This window comes from Phasianus colchicus, chromosome 4 (genome assembly GCF_987193195.1).
Source record: "Phasianus colchicus chromosome 4, bPhaCol1.hap1.1, whole genome shotgun sequence".
NCBI lineage: Eukaryota > Metazoa > Chordata > Aves > Galliformes > Phasianidae > Phasianus > Phasianus colchicus.
Genome location: NC_143439.1, coordinates 62,149,934 through 62,169,046, shown reverse-complemented (window position 1 = coordinate 62,169,046; position 19,113 = coordinate 62,149,934). Strand labels below are relative to the sequence as shown.

At 40.6% G+C, this 19,113-nt stretch overlaps 1 protein-coding gene across 6 annotated transcripts in view; it reads left to right on the top strand.

The window, feature by feature from the left end:
- The first annotated feature begins 596 nt into the window (after positions 1-596).
- Positions 597-19,113, top strand: part of ABLIM2 (actin binding LIM protein family member 2) — a 140,417-nt gene continuing 121,900 nt past the window's right edge. For 2 of the 6 annotated variants that reach the window (XM_031588332.2, XM_031588338.2), the window contains exon 1: positions 599-996. In XM_031588332.2, coding sequence (XP_031444192.1) covers positions 954-996 — 43 coding nt within the window. In that variant the 5' untranslated portion in view covers positions 599-953. Of the gene's footprint in view, positions 997-1,119; positions 1,286-19,113 lie in introns of those variants that run through there. The other 4 variants (XM_090139710.1, XM_090139712.1, XM_090139711.1 and 1 more) reach the window with 4 other exon arrangements.

Sequence of the window (19,113 nt, the reverse complement as noted above, 5' to 3'; positions counted from 1 at the left end):
TAGCATGTTGAGCAAAAAGTAGATGGCTCTTCACAGCAATACAGTTCACTGTGAAATTCCTCAAGCAGAATGCTGTGGGTGCTGTAAAATGTGCACAGATTCAAAGAACAACTGAGTAAGATAATGGAAGAATATGCATGCAAGGCTCTTTAACACAAAGAATGCACAGCAGGCTCAGGGAGTCCCCTCTGTTGATATTCCCTGCTAGCAACTATCAGAAACAGGATACTGCATTCACAGAATCTTAGCTTAGGTTGGAAAGAACTTCAGTCCCTTCCAGTTCCAACCCTCTGCTGTAGGCCACTCACCAGATTGAGCCAACAGAACTCCATCCAACCTAGCCTTTAACACCTCTGAAGTGGGCCATCCATAACCTCTCTGGACAGCCTAGATTGTCTCATCCTTTTGTAGATTCATAGTCTTCCTAGTGGTACTGATTATCTCCAGGTGCTCTCAATCCTAGATTTGCTTCATTTGAATGCAAAGCAACCTTACCCACAGTCCTGATTCCTCCCACTGCAGAACTGAGCTGCTCTGAACTCTGAGCTCCATATAAGAGGAGCTATGCAAGGCTGTGTTATGTCATTGCAGCTAGAGTTATCTAGGTTTCTTAAAATTGATTTATTTATTTTTTTAAACATAGTTTTCTACCAAGGCTATAGTAGTTAATTTTTAGACAGGTGGAATGCTGGGTGGGCTGGCTTCTATAAGCCACTGTGAGTTTTTTTCATTTCCAATACGAAGGATGGATGAGAGTTCACCTGCTCCAGAAAGCGCTGCCTTCCTCCTTAATAACCAGACGTGCTGCCAGACATCTGTGGTGCAGCGCTGCCTGGAGTGCAGGCCGAGCCGAGAATCAGCACAAACACCCTCATTTCCATTCTCCAGGCGTCGGGGGAATGCTAAAGCACCTGTACACCGACTTGCTTTGGTGAACGCACCAGCTGGGCAGGATGATGCAGAAGACGACCTCACCCGCGGAGCACAGAGCAGCAGGTGGGAACGGGGAGGGGGGAAGGCTGCAGCAGCGCTGCCCGCAGGAGCAGCAAGGCACGGAGGGGGATGTAGTCCGTGGGGCTGCCTACACTTCCCAAGGTGCCCGCAGCGTCGGGGCCGTGCAGGGGGTGCGGGCACCTGGCGGCGGGGCGGAGCCGCCTGCCCCGCTGCGGGCGGCGGGCGGGGATGGGCCCGGTGCCGCCCGCGGGGGCGCGGTGACGGCGGAACGGAACGGAGGGAACGGCGTGGCGGGTGCGGCCGCCTCTGCACGCCATGAGCACCGGCACAGGTAGGCGGCGAGCCCTTCGCTAACCCTGCCCGGGGCTGGGGAAGGCGCTGGGGTCTGTCGCGGTGCGGGGAGAGCGAGCTGAGGCTTGTCCATTTGGAAGATGAGAAAAATAAATGGGATGTCTGTGTATCTCCGGGGGGAGCTGTCGCTGTCGCAGCGCAGGGGAAGCTGCGGATGTCGGGAGAGATCGTGCCGAGCCGGGTGCTTCATTGGGGCCGCCCTCGCTCCGGGCGCCGCCCGCAGCCCCACTGGGAGGCCCCCGGGTGGGCTCGGCAGCCGCTGCCCCCGGCGGTGTGTGCGGTGTATCGAGCTGCGTCCTCTCCCTGCCCCTCCCGCATAACCGGGGCTATTTGGGTGGGGGTATTTGGGGTAAGAGTTCGGCCTCTGCTCCTGGCTGAGTGTGGTGGCAGCGAAGGGAAAAATCACGGAGATTTCATCGGAACCTCGGGTAGGATTTCCACGCAGGAGATCCAGTTGCCTAGGGCGATGTGAAAGTAATTCATGCCGTGACACAAGCAGTATTTGAGAACTGGCTCGGAATTGTGTTTTCCAGCGATTCAGCATTTGTCTGCATCGGGTGGCACAGAGGGTGGTTGCTTCAGAGCGCAGCTGATCACCAAATATTACAGTCTTTAAGGCAAACACAGGCTTATGCTTAGTGAAGGGGGAGGCTTTGAGAGCTGATTGTATATTTCATTTCTGAGCATAACCGTAGTGGCTAAATATACCCGCTGCCACAACGACAAGGAGATGTGGAATAGCTGCAATTACGTGCTGACTCTGTATGTCAACACGCTTAATCACACCACATCCTCACAGCAAGCCAAATGAGAGTGCAGCACAAACAACGAGGGGCATTGCTCCCTATTGGAGCAGTGCGAGACCTGAGGTCAAACACCTGCCAGAGACCTCAGATCAAAATGTAGCTTTGCATTTCCTCTATTGGAAGCATCGGTATTGTCCTGTATTCCTGTCAGCTGCACTCCTGTGTGGTCTGTGTTTCCAGCCCTGGGGGAGAGCCCTGGCTGGGGCAGGTGCATAGGGGCACAGGCGGGAACAGAGCAGGAATGGAAATCCTGAGCCTTTCCTCTGACTTTAGAGGAATCTAGATGGTTAACATAGATGGTGACATCTGCATTGGAAATGATTAAAGTCGCGCACAGAGTCGTATCCTGTTACCAAGCTGTAATCTCCAGAGGAAGAATATGCAATAATATGAAACATTTAAATTCTGTAGCAGTTGAACTGAGGTTGGTAGAGGGAATAGAAAATTCCAGAGTTGCACCTCGAGAATGTTTTAAACACAAATTCAATAGGTTGCAGTTATAAACCCAGAAGAAGAGTTAGCGAGAAACAGTGCAGATGAGACTTGACACAGTTCTGTCTCTGTAATTGCACCAAACATGATGTAAAGAAATAGCAAAAATGAACAGTGCCAAGATAAAAATAACAGCCTGAGTATAAGAGTGGAAAAAAACCCCTGAGACTTCTTAGCTCTCATTTGAAAGTATAACTGGTAGTTTAGGAGCATTGGTTTTCAGTATCGCTTCAGCTTTGATGTTTCCATATTTCCCTTTTGCCTGTCTGTGTGGACTGAGTAAACAATATACAGTCAATTTCTACAGTAAATTAAATATGATGATCTCAACCATTCTCTCTGAAGTTGATCAAAATTTTCCATTTACATCAACGGGGCAAGTATCATACACCAGATTTAATGCCATAACTTACTTGAGTTAAAATTACTGTTTACGAAAGCTTTCCGGAGTAATTTATGTGGAAAAGCTGTAATTCAAAGCTTGGTGATGGTACTGTAACAGAAAGATGTTTCTGTCTCTGCAAAGAAAACTGGGTGAAATTTGGTAGCAAAATCAGCCCCATGTAGGAATCCAGAGCATCCTTGAGATGAAGCCAATCTTTGTAGATCTATGTTTGCTGCTCCAGAAACTTTCACTCAGTCCATGTCCTCTGTACAGATAACATTTGGCTTTAGATGTACAAATGTTTCTATTGGGAAATATGATAATAATGGCCCAATAGTATGTACTTTGAAATGTGGTTATGTATTAATAGACTATAGACTCATGGCATAGTTTTAAATATAGAAAATATCATAGAATCATAGAATTGTAAAGTTGGAAATGACCTGCAAGATCATCTAGTCCAACCATTCTCCCATTACCACTGCTACCACAGGCACTAAACCATATCTTGTAGCTCCTCATCCAGATGCCTCTTGAGTGCTGCCAGGGACGGCGACTCCACCACCTCCCTGGGCAGCCATTCCAGTGCCTGACCACTCTCTGAGAGAAAAAACGTTCTTCCTTATGTCTAACATAAACCTCAGGTACAACTTCTGGCCATTTCCTCGGGTCCTGCTTGTTTCCTGGGAGAAGAGGCCAAATCCCTCTTCATCACAACCTCCCTTCAGGAAGTTGCAGAGTGCAAAATATGATCATGTGGCAGAGGAAAACTCAGCTCAAATGCATTATATTTTTGTCATAATTAGATTTTCTCATATATGATTTCCCCTCAGCTGAATTCCATGTACTTTCCTCTGATTTTGGCTGAAAATACTTCAAACAAAGGCTCACTCATGCCCTTTTTACCATGGAATGACTGTATATTCAGGATTCTAAGTGTAACTCAAGAATTTATAATAATGTGGTCAGTCCGGTAGTTCAGTTCTTTGCCATCTTAAAATCATAGCTAGAAGGTTAAAAACTTGGAATTGAGAAAACTAGGTTCCCATCAGTTCCCAGAAATAGGCTATCATGGTGTCGATTATCTGAGTGCAAAAAGAATCACAAAGCTAATTATGTACGGTGCATATTATTTTAGATTAGATTAAATTGGATGTCATGACACAAATTCATGTGGCTATTTAGTCTCTAAACTCCATCAAAGGGAAAATCTGGTTGCGTGGGTCAGGAAGCAAGTGATGGGGGTTTCACAACCTGAATAGGGCAGGATCATGGCAGCACTGGTTGCACGGGCTGGGCCTGCAGGTTTGCCATACTGCGAAGAAGTTTAATTCCTTTTCAAAGTTCACATGCAAATATGCCAATAGGAACAATAGCGTGATTGTTTTAGGCTGTAGTGTGTTTTACAGTTAGGTACAGTTTTACTTTCAGCTCTTTGCTTTGAGCACTGGTAGAAGAGAGCATTAAATTACTGGATGGGAGAAGCAAGAGGTCTCCTTGCTTTGGAGTTCACCAGCTAATGAAATATGTATGTGTGTAGATCAAAATGCACAGTCCTTGAAGTTTTGTAATTAAAAAGAATTAGAACTACTTCAATTCCTTGCTGTTATAGCCTTGGTACAATACCAATGCTGAAAAAATACACAGTGGCATGTGTTTCCTGATGGTAATTTTTGACCTGAAACTGAATTGCATGGAATATACAAGGAAGCTGTATCTTATGTTTCTTTAAGGTATTTTTTTGGTTGAAGATTATTTTCTATAACATCATATGTTTAGCTGGTAAGAATATAGAACAGCGCTACAAGAAGATGAAATAGGTTGGAAAAGGTTATCAGGGGATATCTGCCTCAGCTGAAACTTCTGATTGCAGGATGTCCCAGGCACTGCTCAGACAGGAAGGGTGGCTAGTTCTGCTTCAGCAAACCTAGACATATGACTGTAAGCCATCTCTGTTTCTTGTCTGTCTGCAGTGTAGTATCTTGCAGTGCTGAGCATCCAGTGTGGCTGCACTTCTGCCTGCAGATGGCTGCTATTTCTGCACACCGGCAAAGTACTTCTGGTTCTGTTTCTCAGGGCATTAATATCTTATGTACTTAATGCCCAATATTCTATTCTCATTAAATGGAGGGCTAAGAAAAGTAAAGAGCTTAAAACAGATATTGAAAAATCAATAAAAGCATGGCTACTGAGCTAACTTTCTCCCTCTTTTCCCTCATTCTGTGCTATGGACTGGCCAGTATCAAGGAAAGTTATAAAACTCTGATGGCAGTTTTCCCTGCTTTGGCAAGTCATTCTCCTTTATACAGTTCACAGACCCCCAAATATAGGCTGTGCAAATGTCTCTCCTTACTGTTGGTAAATGTAACTTCAGAGCAGCATTTCCCAGTCTTGATGGGGGAGGTTTTTTGAGCAAAGCAGTCACTGTAGTGAATTAAGCATATTTAGAGTGGAAGTGTAGTGCTGCTGCTCCTCCCTCATTCATTCACACAGGGAGGCAGAAAGGGCTCTGAGATTATTGGACAATTTGCTGGCTCATTGTCTGCATCTTTAAATGTATACTTTGGGCAAATATTTCTGAATTTAGATGATTTCCTCATGTCAGGATCTATTAGCAGTGTGTCAAGGCCCTGAGCTGTTACTGTCTGAAACGTTGGGGATTTTTTCACAGCTGGTTAGTTGATGCTCGTGCTGTGAAATTTAGATGGAGTCTTCTTTTGCAAGAACCACAGTTATTTATTTCTCCATTTTAGAAAGGATTGTGGGAGGAATATAAGCTCTATTCAGTGATTAGTTCCGTCTGCTTTAGGAGCCATTTTTCTCCCTTTCTCTGCAAAAACAAGTAATTCTTCCATTGGCGTTAGTGAAATTGATCGATATCTCTATTTTCAGAGATTTTCCTCCAGCTGTAGGTTCCTCCAGTTGATTGATCTATAGTGAAGGGAAACAAATCTGTGTTTAGCCATGAAAAATAAACATTCCTGAATTATAAGATAGCACTTGAGATATTTTTAAAAGACTCTAATGTTCCCAAAACATGGTGTTTTTTCTAATTAGAAACCATTACTTTTAGAATTAAGTGATTTTTTTGTTGTTGTTCAGTAACAGAACAAAACTGGTCCTCATGCCAGATATAAGGAGCAAATGTGGCACCTCAGTTATGACTGTGCACTAATACACAAATACACTAATGCACAAATACAGCAGCCAGTTCCTTGTAGGTTTTCAAGTATCCCTTCTGTCATGTCATTTCTAGCTCAGGTCAGTCTGATGCATCAGGAGAGGATGAAGTGTGAACCTCCCATGTTCTTACCCTTCCCTCTTGCCAAGTGTGTTTTGTGGGACAAAGTATATACATATGTATATAAAGGTCCCCACTCCTAGTAGGTTGTAGAGTGAGATAACTGAATACAGAATAATTGTGGAGCAGTAAGCACACAGCAGTTGTTTTTCTTTGAATCTGTTTCATAGGATAACAAAGTAAATCCTTATGACGCAGTTCATGCGGTGAAATCTTTAGGGAAGAATTAGCAGTCAAAATTTGATATCTATCATATGCAGAAGTCAAAGAACCTGTTCTACTTGAGTATGTCATACGTGAGCTTTTGCCACTTCAGAAAATAGGTCATTGTAGCTCTTTTCCCTCTCAAGTGGCTTGTGGATTCACAGGTAGCAGTAAGTCTCAGAGGTAATACATAAGGCATTTAACTAGTTGATTTCAAATAACCTCTGGGATCTTACCCTCTAAGCAACATTAAATGGGGATGGGGCTAAATGAATAGGCTATATATATGTGTGTGTGTGTATATGTACATATGCAACATTTAATTCAGAGAGTTCTTGATCTGAGGCCAGATTGTGCTTCATTTATTTTTATTCTTGTCAAGAGTTCAGTGAGGTGTGTTTATAAATCCCAGATTGTTGCAGTGTTGCAGTTCAAAATGATGTGAATGCTCTAGAAGTCATGAAAAATATTTTTCCAGTTTCATCTTTGTTTTCATCTCAGTTCCTCTTGTTTACTTTGCTCAGTTTACATATTCTCTTCAGCCCTTTTCCTTTCCTGTTGGTGTTCTCAGTATTGCAAACTTCACTTGGATCTGCAAGTAATTTCTGATTTTTACCTTGTAATGGAGCAACAAGGGGCTTTAATAGAGTTCAGCTGACAAGCTCACTTTCCATAACCTAGTAGAGTTTGCCTTGCTCTTGTGTTTCTCTTGGCTTTGCAAACCAGCAGCATAAAAACAATCACTTGGTTACGATTTTAGATACCACGCAGATACAGAGGATCTAATCTTTGAGGCTGCCTGTGTACAATTGTGTAGGGCACGGAGAGCAAAGTAAACCACAGAAGCTGGCTGTGTTGCTGGTGTTACCCTTGATGAGGGGAAGGCAGGAATAGAAAAGGATTTGCAGCCAAATCACATAAATGGAACACAAGGCAATCTGGAACAGCTGGAGCCTCGTCTGTCTGTGCTGCAGCCAATGTCTGGCAGCAACAGCAGCACCTTGCCCTGCAACTTGCACATATGCTATCTGTTCTGCTAACCAGGCCACACAGCAAGCTGAGTGCCAATGCTAGGGATTATGCTTTGTGGTCTGAGTTCCAGTGTGCTCAATGGTTCCTTCCTTACTCAGGCTAAACTGAGAAAATAGCATGCTCTGCCTGTGGACTGGGACAGAACTGAGCTTGGGCCTGGGTTGTAGGTATGTGGTGGTGATGATGATGATAGTAGGCCACCACGGGGCTGTGTGCCCCCCAAGCCCTGCCCATGCTGCCCAGGACCTGGCTGTAGCTTGGAATTAGACCTCTGAGCATCCTACTCAGTTGCAAATTGATGCATCCTATAGCAAGGCCTCAGAGCTCCTGTGGAGGTACTGCAGGGATCTACAGGCAGGTTCATCCCACGTACCTTGTCGATTCTGCTGGCCTCAGGAAACAGGGTGAAAGCCTACTTCTTCTGGGGAAGGCATAATGTAAGAGCATTTGCTAGTTCTCCTAGCAGGAGAGGGTTTATGTATTACACACCTGTTGAGCAGTTGCCTGGAAGATGCAGATTCTCTCCCTTGGGCTGCATATTCATAGCTCCAGGGCTCCTCCACAACCAACACCATTTTTTTTTTGTGAACATCTGGCTTCTCCAGCAGCACTGGGACTTGAAGAAATGCTGAGCATTTGTCACCTGTGGGTAAAATCAACGTGAGCTGCTGTGGTTGTTTGTTTGTCTGTTTGTTTTCCCACCCTGCAGTAAGGCCATTTCATTTTGTGACTAAATACAGAATTAGAAATAAAGATTTCAATATCTTTTAAATAGTCATAGCTGTTCATGATAAACTAAGATAACAACAGCTTGGATACTGACATAATATGTCATTGCCTCTGTCTTTACTAACACAAGACTTCAGTAATAAGCATTACTGTTTTGTCTCACTGTATGCCATATTCATTGACGTTAAGATCATAATGATGCCTGCATCAGCCTAGATTAACCATCTGGGGCCCTGTGTCCAGCAGTGCTCGTTGCCCTGATTTGAGAACTGTGGATAACGGATTTAGCAACATCTTACAAGATGATCAAATTGTAAAAGACTGGGATGAGAATGAAGTGATGCTTTATACAAAATACTTGATATAATCTCTTTTTCTATAGCTGGGCCTAAATGTCACTGTCTGCAGAAAGCCAGCAAGGTAATAAACTTTCGTATACATCTGTATCTTAACAGAGCTGCCCTGATAAGCAGATTGGACTTTGTCTGTATTATTAATTAGAATTTACCTAAGACTGAAACCCAGCTTATGCTGAAGACCCTTAATGCACCGTTATTTCTAAACTTTACAGTTCAACAGAGTGAAGTTATATACTGCATTTTCAGGAAAGATCTATGAAAGCAGTAAGCACTTACTTCAAATTCAGATTTTCTTCCTTAGAGATAGATAGAATTTTAATGTGTGGTGTGCCAGAGCTTTTCTCAAGGTCAGTGTTCATTTTCAATGGGAGCAACGTGGTCAGTGTCCTGTAATGAGGAGATTAACATGAGAGTGATGCTGCCATGCTTTGAAGAAACGCTCAGCTGGGCTTTCTGCATATTGTCTCTGAAGCTCATACAGTCTACATAGAGCTAGAAGCATGCCATAGTCATGGCTATTTTGGAAAGCTGTGCACAGATCTAGCTGCAAATGGAAGTTGGCAGAATAAGCCTGGCTGTAAGTTAGAGCTGTCAAAAGCTGCTATAATGTTGGTGGGATACATGCTTGATTCATCCATTCTGCAAAAAATTAGAACAAGGCAGTTTCTCAGTCTACAAAAGTACTTAATATTTTTGGAAATACATAGGAAGCACTCCTAGCTTCATCCCTGGTAATTATTATCTTGTACGTGTTTCTGAAGTGCTGCTGCAATCTGTTCATCAGAGGGACAGGTGCTTGCAGCATAGCTATTTGTACTGTGGACACTGAAAGGCTCATCAACTTCAGATCTGGAACTTAGGTCCATCTTTCTATTTAGTTCTAGTTATTTGTTTAAGCTATTTTTATGGCACTGTAGAGTCTACAGATCAAATTCAGTTGCTTGATCTGCTACTTCTCAGTGTAACTTCTTGTTTGCACTCGCATATCTCACTACTGAGGTGTTAGAGCCGAGTTGTCTTCCCTGAAGCCTACGGAAGCTAACAAACATATCACTTTTCCTGAGAGCCTTTTTTTTTTTTTTGTACCAGTTACTCTTCTTGCTTAGAAAGTACAGTTCTCTTTTTATATTTTCAGAAACACTTTTTTTTTTTTTCTTTAAATGGATCTGTGAAGGCACTGTGTGTCCAGCATCGCTTAGTGACTTCTTTGTGGTGGGTAAATAGCAAAACATGATGTGCCCCATGGCTCCTTGCTGGGGTTCTGGAATGCAGGATGGCTCTTGTTCTCTGGGCATCTTGGAAGGTGAAGGACTGCAAATTAGCTGGAAACCTCTATGAATTTTCTAGAGAAATTTTGGTAATTATGGTATGGAAAAAAAAAAAAATACGGTATGGAAACTATTTTTGCTGCATTGACACTGCTGTACTATGAAGAATTAGCAGTTACCAAAGATCCTATATTGGTTACAAGCTATTTGACATTTCCGCTTGACAGCTATGTATAGCTCTTGAGCAACAGTGAGCAGGGGCTTGTGATGGACAGTGAGAGCTCCAGGTCCAGGAGGGAGTGACTCAGACTGGTTGCTCTATATGCTCCTCTCTGTCCTTTCTCTAGGCTGTGATCTCTTCAAGATTACTGTGCCTCACATGACTGCTACATCTCACTGTCAGCTTTTAAAGTTTCTTTCTATCAGATTCCCCAGACTTTTTGTTGCATACCCCTGTGTAAGCATTCTAAGATATTATGCCCTAAGGGAAGTTATTAATGCAATAAAACTTTGGAAAGCTTTTCTACATACCCTCTTGCATTATTTGTAATTACTGTTGTTACTAATTTTCCCTATATTTCATCTGACTGTGATTTATTTTGCTTTATTTAATGCTCTTGCAAGGAGACTCTGTGTCAGGTTTTATGTACTGCACAAATAGCAGTACTGTTCTTACACCCAAAATGGAAGGAAACTCCAGAATTTTCTCCTGTGTTTTTTCTAGAAGTCCTTCAATTTTTGCTAGGATGGATCACTCTTCATGTTTACAGTCTTTGATGTCAGGATTTCCTTTTGGTAGAATTTTGTTGTTGTAATGTTGATATTACATATATTTATAAATGTAATTAACTTTTTAATCATACATTTCATCAGTTGGCTGCAGATCTCTCATGAGAAATGACTTGTTAATTCCTGTGTGCGCATATAGGGGAGCTGAGAATGGATTTGTGACAGGTTTGGTAGGACTGGTCAAGAGGAAAAGCATTAGGAATAGCAAAGTCTGCTATCCATTGAGTCACTCTGTCTTTCTATGTATAAGCTCAATATGTTTTGGGCTTTTTGTGGCATTGACATAAGTGACTGACTTTTCTCTTCAGAAGTAAGAAAGGAAAATTAACTCTTGCTGCTTTCCACCAAGTTTGGAAAACAAAATCTAGTCCTTAGGTTTTCCAGTGGCTTAAGGAAGGGCAGAGAAAGGAAAGAATCAGAGTTGAGTATAACTGACTGCAATAAGGCTGACTTCCTGCTGTTAATGCCATGCCCTAAGCAGCCTAGATATTCCCCTTAAGTTTTGTTTCTATCTGGATCATATCCATGAGACTTCATTCCTAAAAGAAACCAGGATTACAACCAGTGTCAGTTCTCAAATGAGACTATGCACATAAACTACTTTAAAAAAAAAAAAAAAAAAAAAATTCCAACCCTGGAAAACCTGAGTTTGTTTTTTGTTTTATTTTACATGCAAGGGCTGCCTGCTCCGGCACCAGAACTGCAGCTGTGCAGCCCCACCAAGGAATCTGCAGCTTGCAGCGCACATTTCCCAGCAGATCCCTGCCAGCAGCTGCCACTGTCACTTGCATGTTGTTTCGAGCTGTTTAGAGATTATGTATAACATCAAGGAGATAACATGCAGTTCTTTGCTCTAGGGACAGGGTTAAGCTAATATTTTCCTCACACCAAAGGCCAGTGCCTTTGCAGAAAAAGGGCATAGCCCCTGATGTGCTTACCCACTGCTATTTCCCAGACAGTAAGCTGGTGTGTGCAGCAATGGGACCAGGATGCAAACACTAGGCCAGGTCAGCAACTGGAAGAAAATGATGCCAGTGCTTTGCTGAAGGAAGGGTGTCAGATGGCTGAAGATCTTCATAGTCCAACTGAAATAAGATGAAGATCTAATTTCTTCAGCTTCCATCAGTCATACTCACGTTAATACAATAGGTAACTTGGAAAATATTTTTGATTCAGACTGATAATACCTCTAAGCTTTTGACCTTCCCAGTGAGCTGAGAGCTTAGTTACTGGGGTGGAGATTATTTCAGTCCTCAGGGCTTGTGCTGAGTCAAACTTGTTTACTGGGAAAATCTGTCTACATAAGGTGGATCTGCTCCAAGCCACACATAATGTTTCTGTTAGAAATGAGTTGAAACAATCACAGGGTTTCAGGGAAACCCTGACCCAACTGCATCATATTGACTGTCCCCTAATGTTTCCTACATAAGCGTGGCAATATCAAGTTCCTGTATTCATGTGTTTGTCATCAGGCTGTGATCGCTTCATGGTTATATGAAGTGTGAAAAGTGGTTCCAGAAGAGTGAAACCACTCATACCAAACATCTGTAAAGAAAAGTACGTCTTGTGGATAAGGAGAACTGTCCAAATGAGGCATGGAGTGGACAAGGCACACCAAATGCTATCTCCTGCGGACAGGAATGGCTTGGGTTGGAAGGGATTTTGAAGTCCATTCGGTTCCTTTCCTCTGATATGGGCTGGGTGCCCCCCATCAGCTCAGGCTGTTCAGGGCCCATCTAACCTGGCACTGAGCACCTCTGGGGATGGGGTACCCATAGCAGACTTTATTAACTGGGCACAAAACAATGGAAGTATACTGAAAGGTGAACTCCAAATTTTGTAGGATTTGTAGTTTGTTTTAAGAAATTACTTGGAGCTTATCTTCAGAGCTGTTCTTGTGAAGCCACAGATGAAACAAGAGGCAGCCTCGAAGCTTAGAGCCCCCATAGCGAATGGCTGCCAAAATATGCTGTAGGAGAACATTGGAATAAGGCGCTGGCAGGTTAAATTTATCTTATGCATGTCCTGAGAGTCAGAAGAAAGCAAACGTTCTAATGCTAGGAATGCTGACTTATCAAAGAAGCGCAGCTTTATGGAAGAGGATTAATTTTACTAATACACGCGTCAAGTTAATAGGGCTTCAGAATCTCTGCCAATCCACAAATGAGTTAAATTTAGTAGGCATTTTATTGTGCCTTTGTTTTGAAATGGGCATTATTCTTGTTTACTGCTTGACCAAATTCCTCATTTTTACTGCTCATCATGATGTTTGAGAAGTTATTCATCTCAAAAATATTTGAGTAATCAATTTTAGAATAATTTTCAATTTCAAGGCTAGATGTGTTCTTTTTTGCTTATAGCACTACTGAAGTATGAGAAAGTTATTTCTTATACTATGAGACTATAAAAAGAAAATCTCTATTACATACTGCTGTATTTATTGAAAACTGTTCCATGTGTTAGACTTTAAAATTTGAGGAATTTGTTTTTTTTTTTTTTTTTTAGAGAATGTTTGACTCAGGTATTTTAGATGTAGGAGACTTCAGTGTCACTCACAGACCATTGCTATACTGCTTTGATTAAGTTCCTTCTGCAGGTGTAGATATCAAAATGTTATCCTTTACAGCTGAACCCCCTAACCCCCTTATCTATGAAGTACTGTTACAAATAATTAACTGAATAACCTGTTCTGGAAGTATGCAGCTGTTTATGTCGTTCAATGCAAAAAACAGTAGATGGAATATGCCAGGGCATTAAATATTTAAACATCATTTTCAGATAATGGTTTTGTTTATTCATCTTGAGGAAACTACAGGGGATGTTAGAAGCACATCTAAAAACTATCGCTATGAAGCAAGAACAAGGTTTGATTATTATTCAAAATAAAATTAATGAGCAAATAGAACTAGAATAAAATATGTCACTACAGTGGTATTTTAACATAGTAAACTATTTGGAGTGTGACACATTTTCCACATCAGAATTAAACAGTCTAATGCATTAAGTCATTTCAGTAACATCTGTTCTGTCTGTTGCCTTTGGGCTGGAAAATTAAGTACTGTGGCAAAAGCTACACAGGCAGACCCAATAGCTCAGGATTTAATGCTCCAAGTAGATGGGATCAGTTTTGGGTCCTTCTGTACCTGTCACACTGGTGAGATGCTTCTGGCCCCTGGATCACACCTGGGTTTGTGAATGTTCAGTGCTGGGCTATTTCTCACTGCTACCCTATTTCTCTTTCTGCTTGTAACACTAAAGTTGGTAAGTGGCATGAAGGGGATTTTGCTGGTGTTTCTGGTGTGTGCAGTTCTAAGTCACTACAAATCACCAATAGGAATATGGTGAAATGTAAGTTTTTTTTCCTTTTTTTTTTTTTTCTTCCCTTAATACCCTGGAAAAATGACTGCACAACATTAATGTGTTATTCTTCCTCTCGACAAGGTGTTTTAGTTTATCACTAGAATTTTAAATGGTCTTCCGTTTTACTTTATGCTTACCCCTGAGATGGAGCTGTCAAGTTGGGCATGTGTGTGTGCAGGAAAATTGGAGGAGAACTTGCTATCAACATTATTTATGTCTGTAAAGTAAAATACAAGTGGAGCATCTTTTTTTCTTTTTCTTTTTTTTTTTCCCCCTCTTAGGATTTTGTGTTGTTCATACAGGAATAAGATAAGGAGATCTAAAAATAGTGAAATCTAACCTTCTGTAGTTAAAACATCTACAACTAGATTTAAAAATTAAAGTGATTTCTGCATAATCATATATCTCCCATTGATGGTACTTGATCTAAAACTTCAAGTATTTCAAAACTGTTTCAAACTCCCACAGCTTCTATGTGGAAGAGTCAGCCAAATTTCAACACACAGTTAGGAGAGTAGTACTAACCACACTGCCAAGCATTTGAGTTGAAAGGGAACTACTGTACTGTATGGATAGAAAAGCTTTTGCCTAAGATAATGTCCCATATGATAGTGGGGTCTGTAGTTACTGTCACAACAACATTAATACTTCTCTAAGTTCTGGCCCCAGAAAGTGCAATGTCAAGTGTTTGACTTTTAAGCCAGATTAGTTTCTTTGTATGGTTGACATATCCATAAACTTGAAGTGATGGCATTTCTCCCCTACTTCACTATGACACTGATAGCACTGCAAGATAAGAAAGTTGTTTTGACTTTTGCATCTGAAAAAAATATATATGTCCATTTATGTGAGTATAACTTTATTTAGATTGTGTTCTATTAGAATTTGGTGGTTTAAAACTACAAATTCAGAAACATTAACTCTCCCCTGCCCTGAACATCCCACGTACATAATGACAGGTCCAGAGAAAAAAGTTTTGCTTCGTCTCTTGTGTTGTATAGTACAATGTTATGATGGAAGATGGTCTTGTAAAAATCTAAATGAGCAAAGATGCTGTCAAACACCTTTAACTTGGAGCACTGAATACCAGGCTGCTTTTATGTAGGTGCTAAACATGAATTTGGAAGCCTGATTGTAATCTCCCTGCTGTAAAGTGTCCTCATGCATTTGTGGGGATGTTCATGCTAGAGAGTAGTTCGAGACAGAATGTTTGTTTGGGGGGATGCTGAAGCACTGCCTTCCACTCCTTCCCAGTGTTCTGCAGAGAAGATGGAGGCAGCCTCTTTCCATGACAGAAGAACAAGAGTCAACGTGACAGGTTGCAGCATTGGAAGTTCAGACTGACATAAGAGGGAAGAGGGAAACCCCAACAGTAGAGCACCAGAGCAGGCTGTCTGGAGAAGTGGTGGCCTTCTGTCCTTCCGTCAGGTCAGAACTAAGGAATCTGATCTAGGGGAATCTGTGGAAGGGGAGGCTGGGCACAATGACAACCAGAGGTGCCTCCCAGCCTACGTGATTATGTGGATCTAAATATAGTCTCTGTGTGCTAAATTTGATTTTGGCATGATTAAATTTTTATTTAAAACTGGAGCAGAAGAGCAAGGCAACACTTCTAGAATTCTATTGCAGCACTTCCAAAAAACTGTAGAGAGGCTTTCAATGGAAATAATTCTTCTGCAGCATAATGATGTCTCAGCTGAGAGTTAACGTGACTGTCTTAAAACCATAGCCATGTCTCAGGATGTGTGTGTCCACGCTTTGTAAGGGGTCACACTTAATTCTGCAAGTCATAAACTGAACAGCTGAAAGGATTCGAGAATCACGTTTCCTATTTTACAACAGATAATTAAAAGATGTAATCTTACAAAATTGACCTGAGAAAAAAGACAATATATTTCCAACATTCTGTAGATTTTTCTGCGAAATACCCAGCTTTTAAATTTTAATTTAATATGCTATTACTACAACTAGGCTAATTTTAAGATCATGTATTGATTTCAAGTTGAATCTCAAGACCATTATTTTCCTGTGGAATAAATGTAAAACATATAGTGAATTCCTAGATATCTATCTAGGAAAAGTAGAATCTTGTTAACATAAAACCATCTGTATAATGATTGTAAAAGATCATAGAAAAGATTAGACCAAATTCAGTTTTTAAAATATTAGAATTTGTTTTATTAAATTTTCTAATTATTTTCATACTTCATTGTACAACTAATAAGTGGATTTAATACATGACTGAGTTTAGGATTAGCATATAGTCATATTAAAGTATTTGAGTGGACCTGAGTGTATTTAAAAGGGTTTGGATCAGTTTTAAGCAAAATGAATTTTTCTGTGTCGGTAGAATAATGCATTTTAAAGTGGTAGTTACAATGCTAGCTTTGTACATATTACTGCTTTAAAACAGAGCTTACACTATGAATGAAAAAATTAATCTCAGTCAATTTCAGCTTGATTAAAATTAGCTTATTTCAGTTTCTTGGTAGTTTCTGACAATTATTAATAGATCAAACACAGAAATGGGAAATGCATGGCAATATCATTTTGTTGGTGTGACCCCTTGGGTGACTGTTGTCATACTGCTGTAATAAAGGATAGATTGGCTGCATATCTGAAGAATGAGCGAGCCATTCTGAGCCACTTTACACTTTGCTAAGTGGAACTCAGAACCAGGGTTGGCCCAATCAATTGGTAAATAACTGTTGATTACATCTATATAGGTATAACCATGCTAGAATTGTTTGTATGTCTTGTGAATTTGATCTGCAGTTGTGAAATGGGAGCTTAAGATTCTAAAGCAGAACAGAAATTGTTATTGAATAAAGGTATAGGAATTAGAATACTCTCTTGAACACCATACTAAATTCCACTGTACTACTGCATTCATTAATAAAAAAATACTACCATACTTATAGAAAACCTACAAGACGCCATCTTTACCAAGGAACATTTTATCAAAAAATCTTTTAAAAAATTTTTAAAGTAATAGCTATTAAACTTAGAATGGTACAGCATTGCTCTTGTTGTCTTTTTTTTTTCTTTTGCAAATGGTTAACCAGCTCTGGGAGTGCTTTTTATTCTTTTGGTTAGGAAGAATAATTAACAGTGTATGCAGGTATTCCTTCTGAAATACTATTTTCTTAAGAAATAAACGTTGAGAAAAAAACATTTTTTGTTGTGAATAGCAGGCCCAGAAAAGATCTGAGTCAGAGTTGCTGCTTTCAGCTATTTCTCTGTTGCGGGGAACCTGTAGCTCTTCTCATGGAGATTAGGCTTTGGTGTGTTTTCCTTTCCCCTAATTCTTCCTCTCTGTCTTCTGGGTGATGTCTGTGTTTGGCAGCATCTCTCTCTTTTTTTTTCCCCACTTAATTTTAAACATTTCATAAGAGTCTGCATTAAAGATATGGTTTACACGTGCATTTAATATTTATATCTTGAATTTTCAGAATCTGTAAATAAGAGTTTATGAAATTATGGGAATATTTATTGAGAGAGAGAGTTCCTTTTTGCATCGCCTAATTGTAAAGCTAAGAGATTAAAGATATTTCTTGTTCATTATATAATGCTAAATGTTGTTAATTTCTGCTCAAGAGGGATGCTTAAACTATTATAAACAGTACCTTTGTTTTGAATAAAATATATTGCCTGTGGTGTTGTACATTGTGGTCTGGCTAAGTGGTTTTTGTTTGTAAATTACTATTTTTCTGATTAAGCTTGCTTTGCTATTGTCAGTATTATTTTGGCAAACAAAAATTGGCATCGTATAGATTATGTGAAGTAATTATGAACCTTTCTCCAAAGAGTTGGTACTTTGACTTCCAAAATCCATCAGGATAAATGTATATGAAGGTCTTTGATTTAAAACATCAGATTTTTTTCAGTTGACTTCAGTACAACTGAAATGTTGCACTAAATTTTTTTATTCATCACTCATGTTCATATTGCTATGCACTCTATTGGTATGGCCATCCAGAAATATGGAAGACTGTTAATGGGCTCATGTCTGCAGAGGAAAATCAAATAGCCAGTAATTGGGATGATTCACAGTTAAAAGTTCATAATCATCTAGATGTACTTGAAGGGAAAAAATAGAGCAAGTCAGAAGATGTTACAGTGCACTGATGAAGTGATGGATAGAAAACTTGATACAAAGTTTGTCAATCTCCACAAGTTTTTAGAAAATCTACCTTCCAAAAGCTGTGATATTGGTTTAATTGTTTATAGTTCTCAAATTTTTGTGTGGTTCGAAAGCTGTGTTTGTTTTTTTATTTATGGGGACTCTCGATTTGGGATGGCAAAAACCATGGAAAAGAAGGACCAAGAGATGTTGGTGATTCAAACATGTTTTACATTAGTAACAAAGGAATTCATAGTCTGGACACCTCTAAACACAGAAAGCAAAGTGAGCAGTTACACTCTCTGGTATGGGTTTATCTTGTGATATGAGATATGTCAGGCCTGAACTGGTCAAAAATTCTGTGGGAAGGAGGCACCTCCAGAGGAGCTTCTGTAGCAGCTGACAGTTGGTATCTGATGCTGGGGGTCTGCTTGCATGCTGGGAAGCTTCTGTTGCCTGAATCGTAGAATCACAGAATGGCCTGCATTGGTGGGATCCTTAAAAATCATCCAGTTCCAATCCTCTGCCATGGGTGGGGTTGCCACTCACTAGATCAGGTTGTATGGGGTATTATAATGGGAGCTCACTTTAACAGCTTTCCTACCCCTTAGATGCCTGGAGTTAGATGAGATGGCTCTTGTCCCAGCAGACAAGGGAAGATAGAAATTTCATATCCCTTTGTGCTTGTATAAGAAGTTCATGTTTTCCTGGGGTGAAGAGCTGAAAACTCATTTTTTAATTATTACAATTGCAATTTGATGTGTTAGTCTCTCTCATAGCGCTTTGGAAATATAAAGCTGTCTAAAACATTGTCATTGTGAAAACAGTGATACACACTATAGTATAAGCCTGTCTGCCTTTGGCTGTCAGTGTGGTGTCAGCTGGAGAAGCTGTTATATGATGTGGGTCGTTAAGCTGTATGGCTCGGGGCATAAGTGCATGTCATTCCCATCTTTTGGC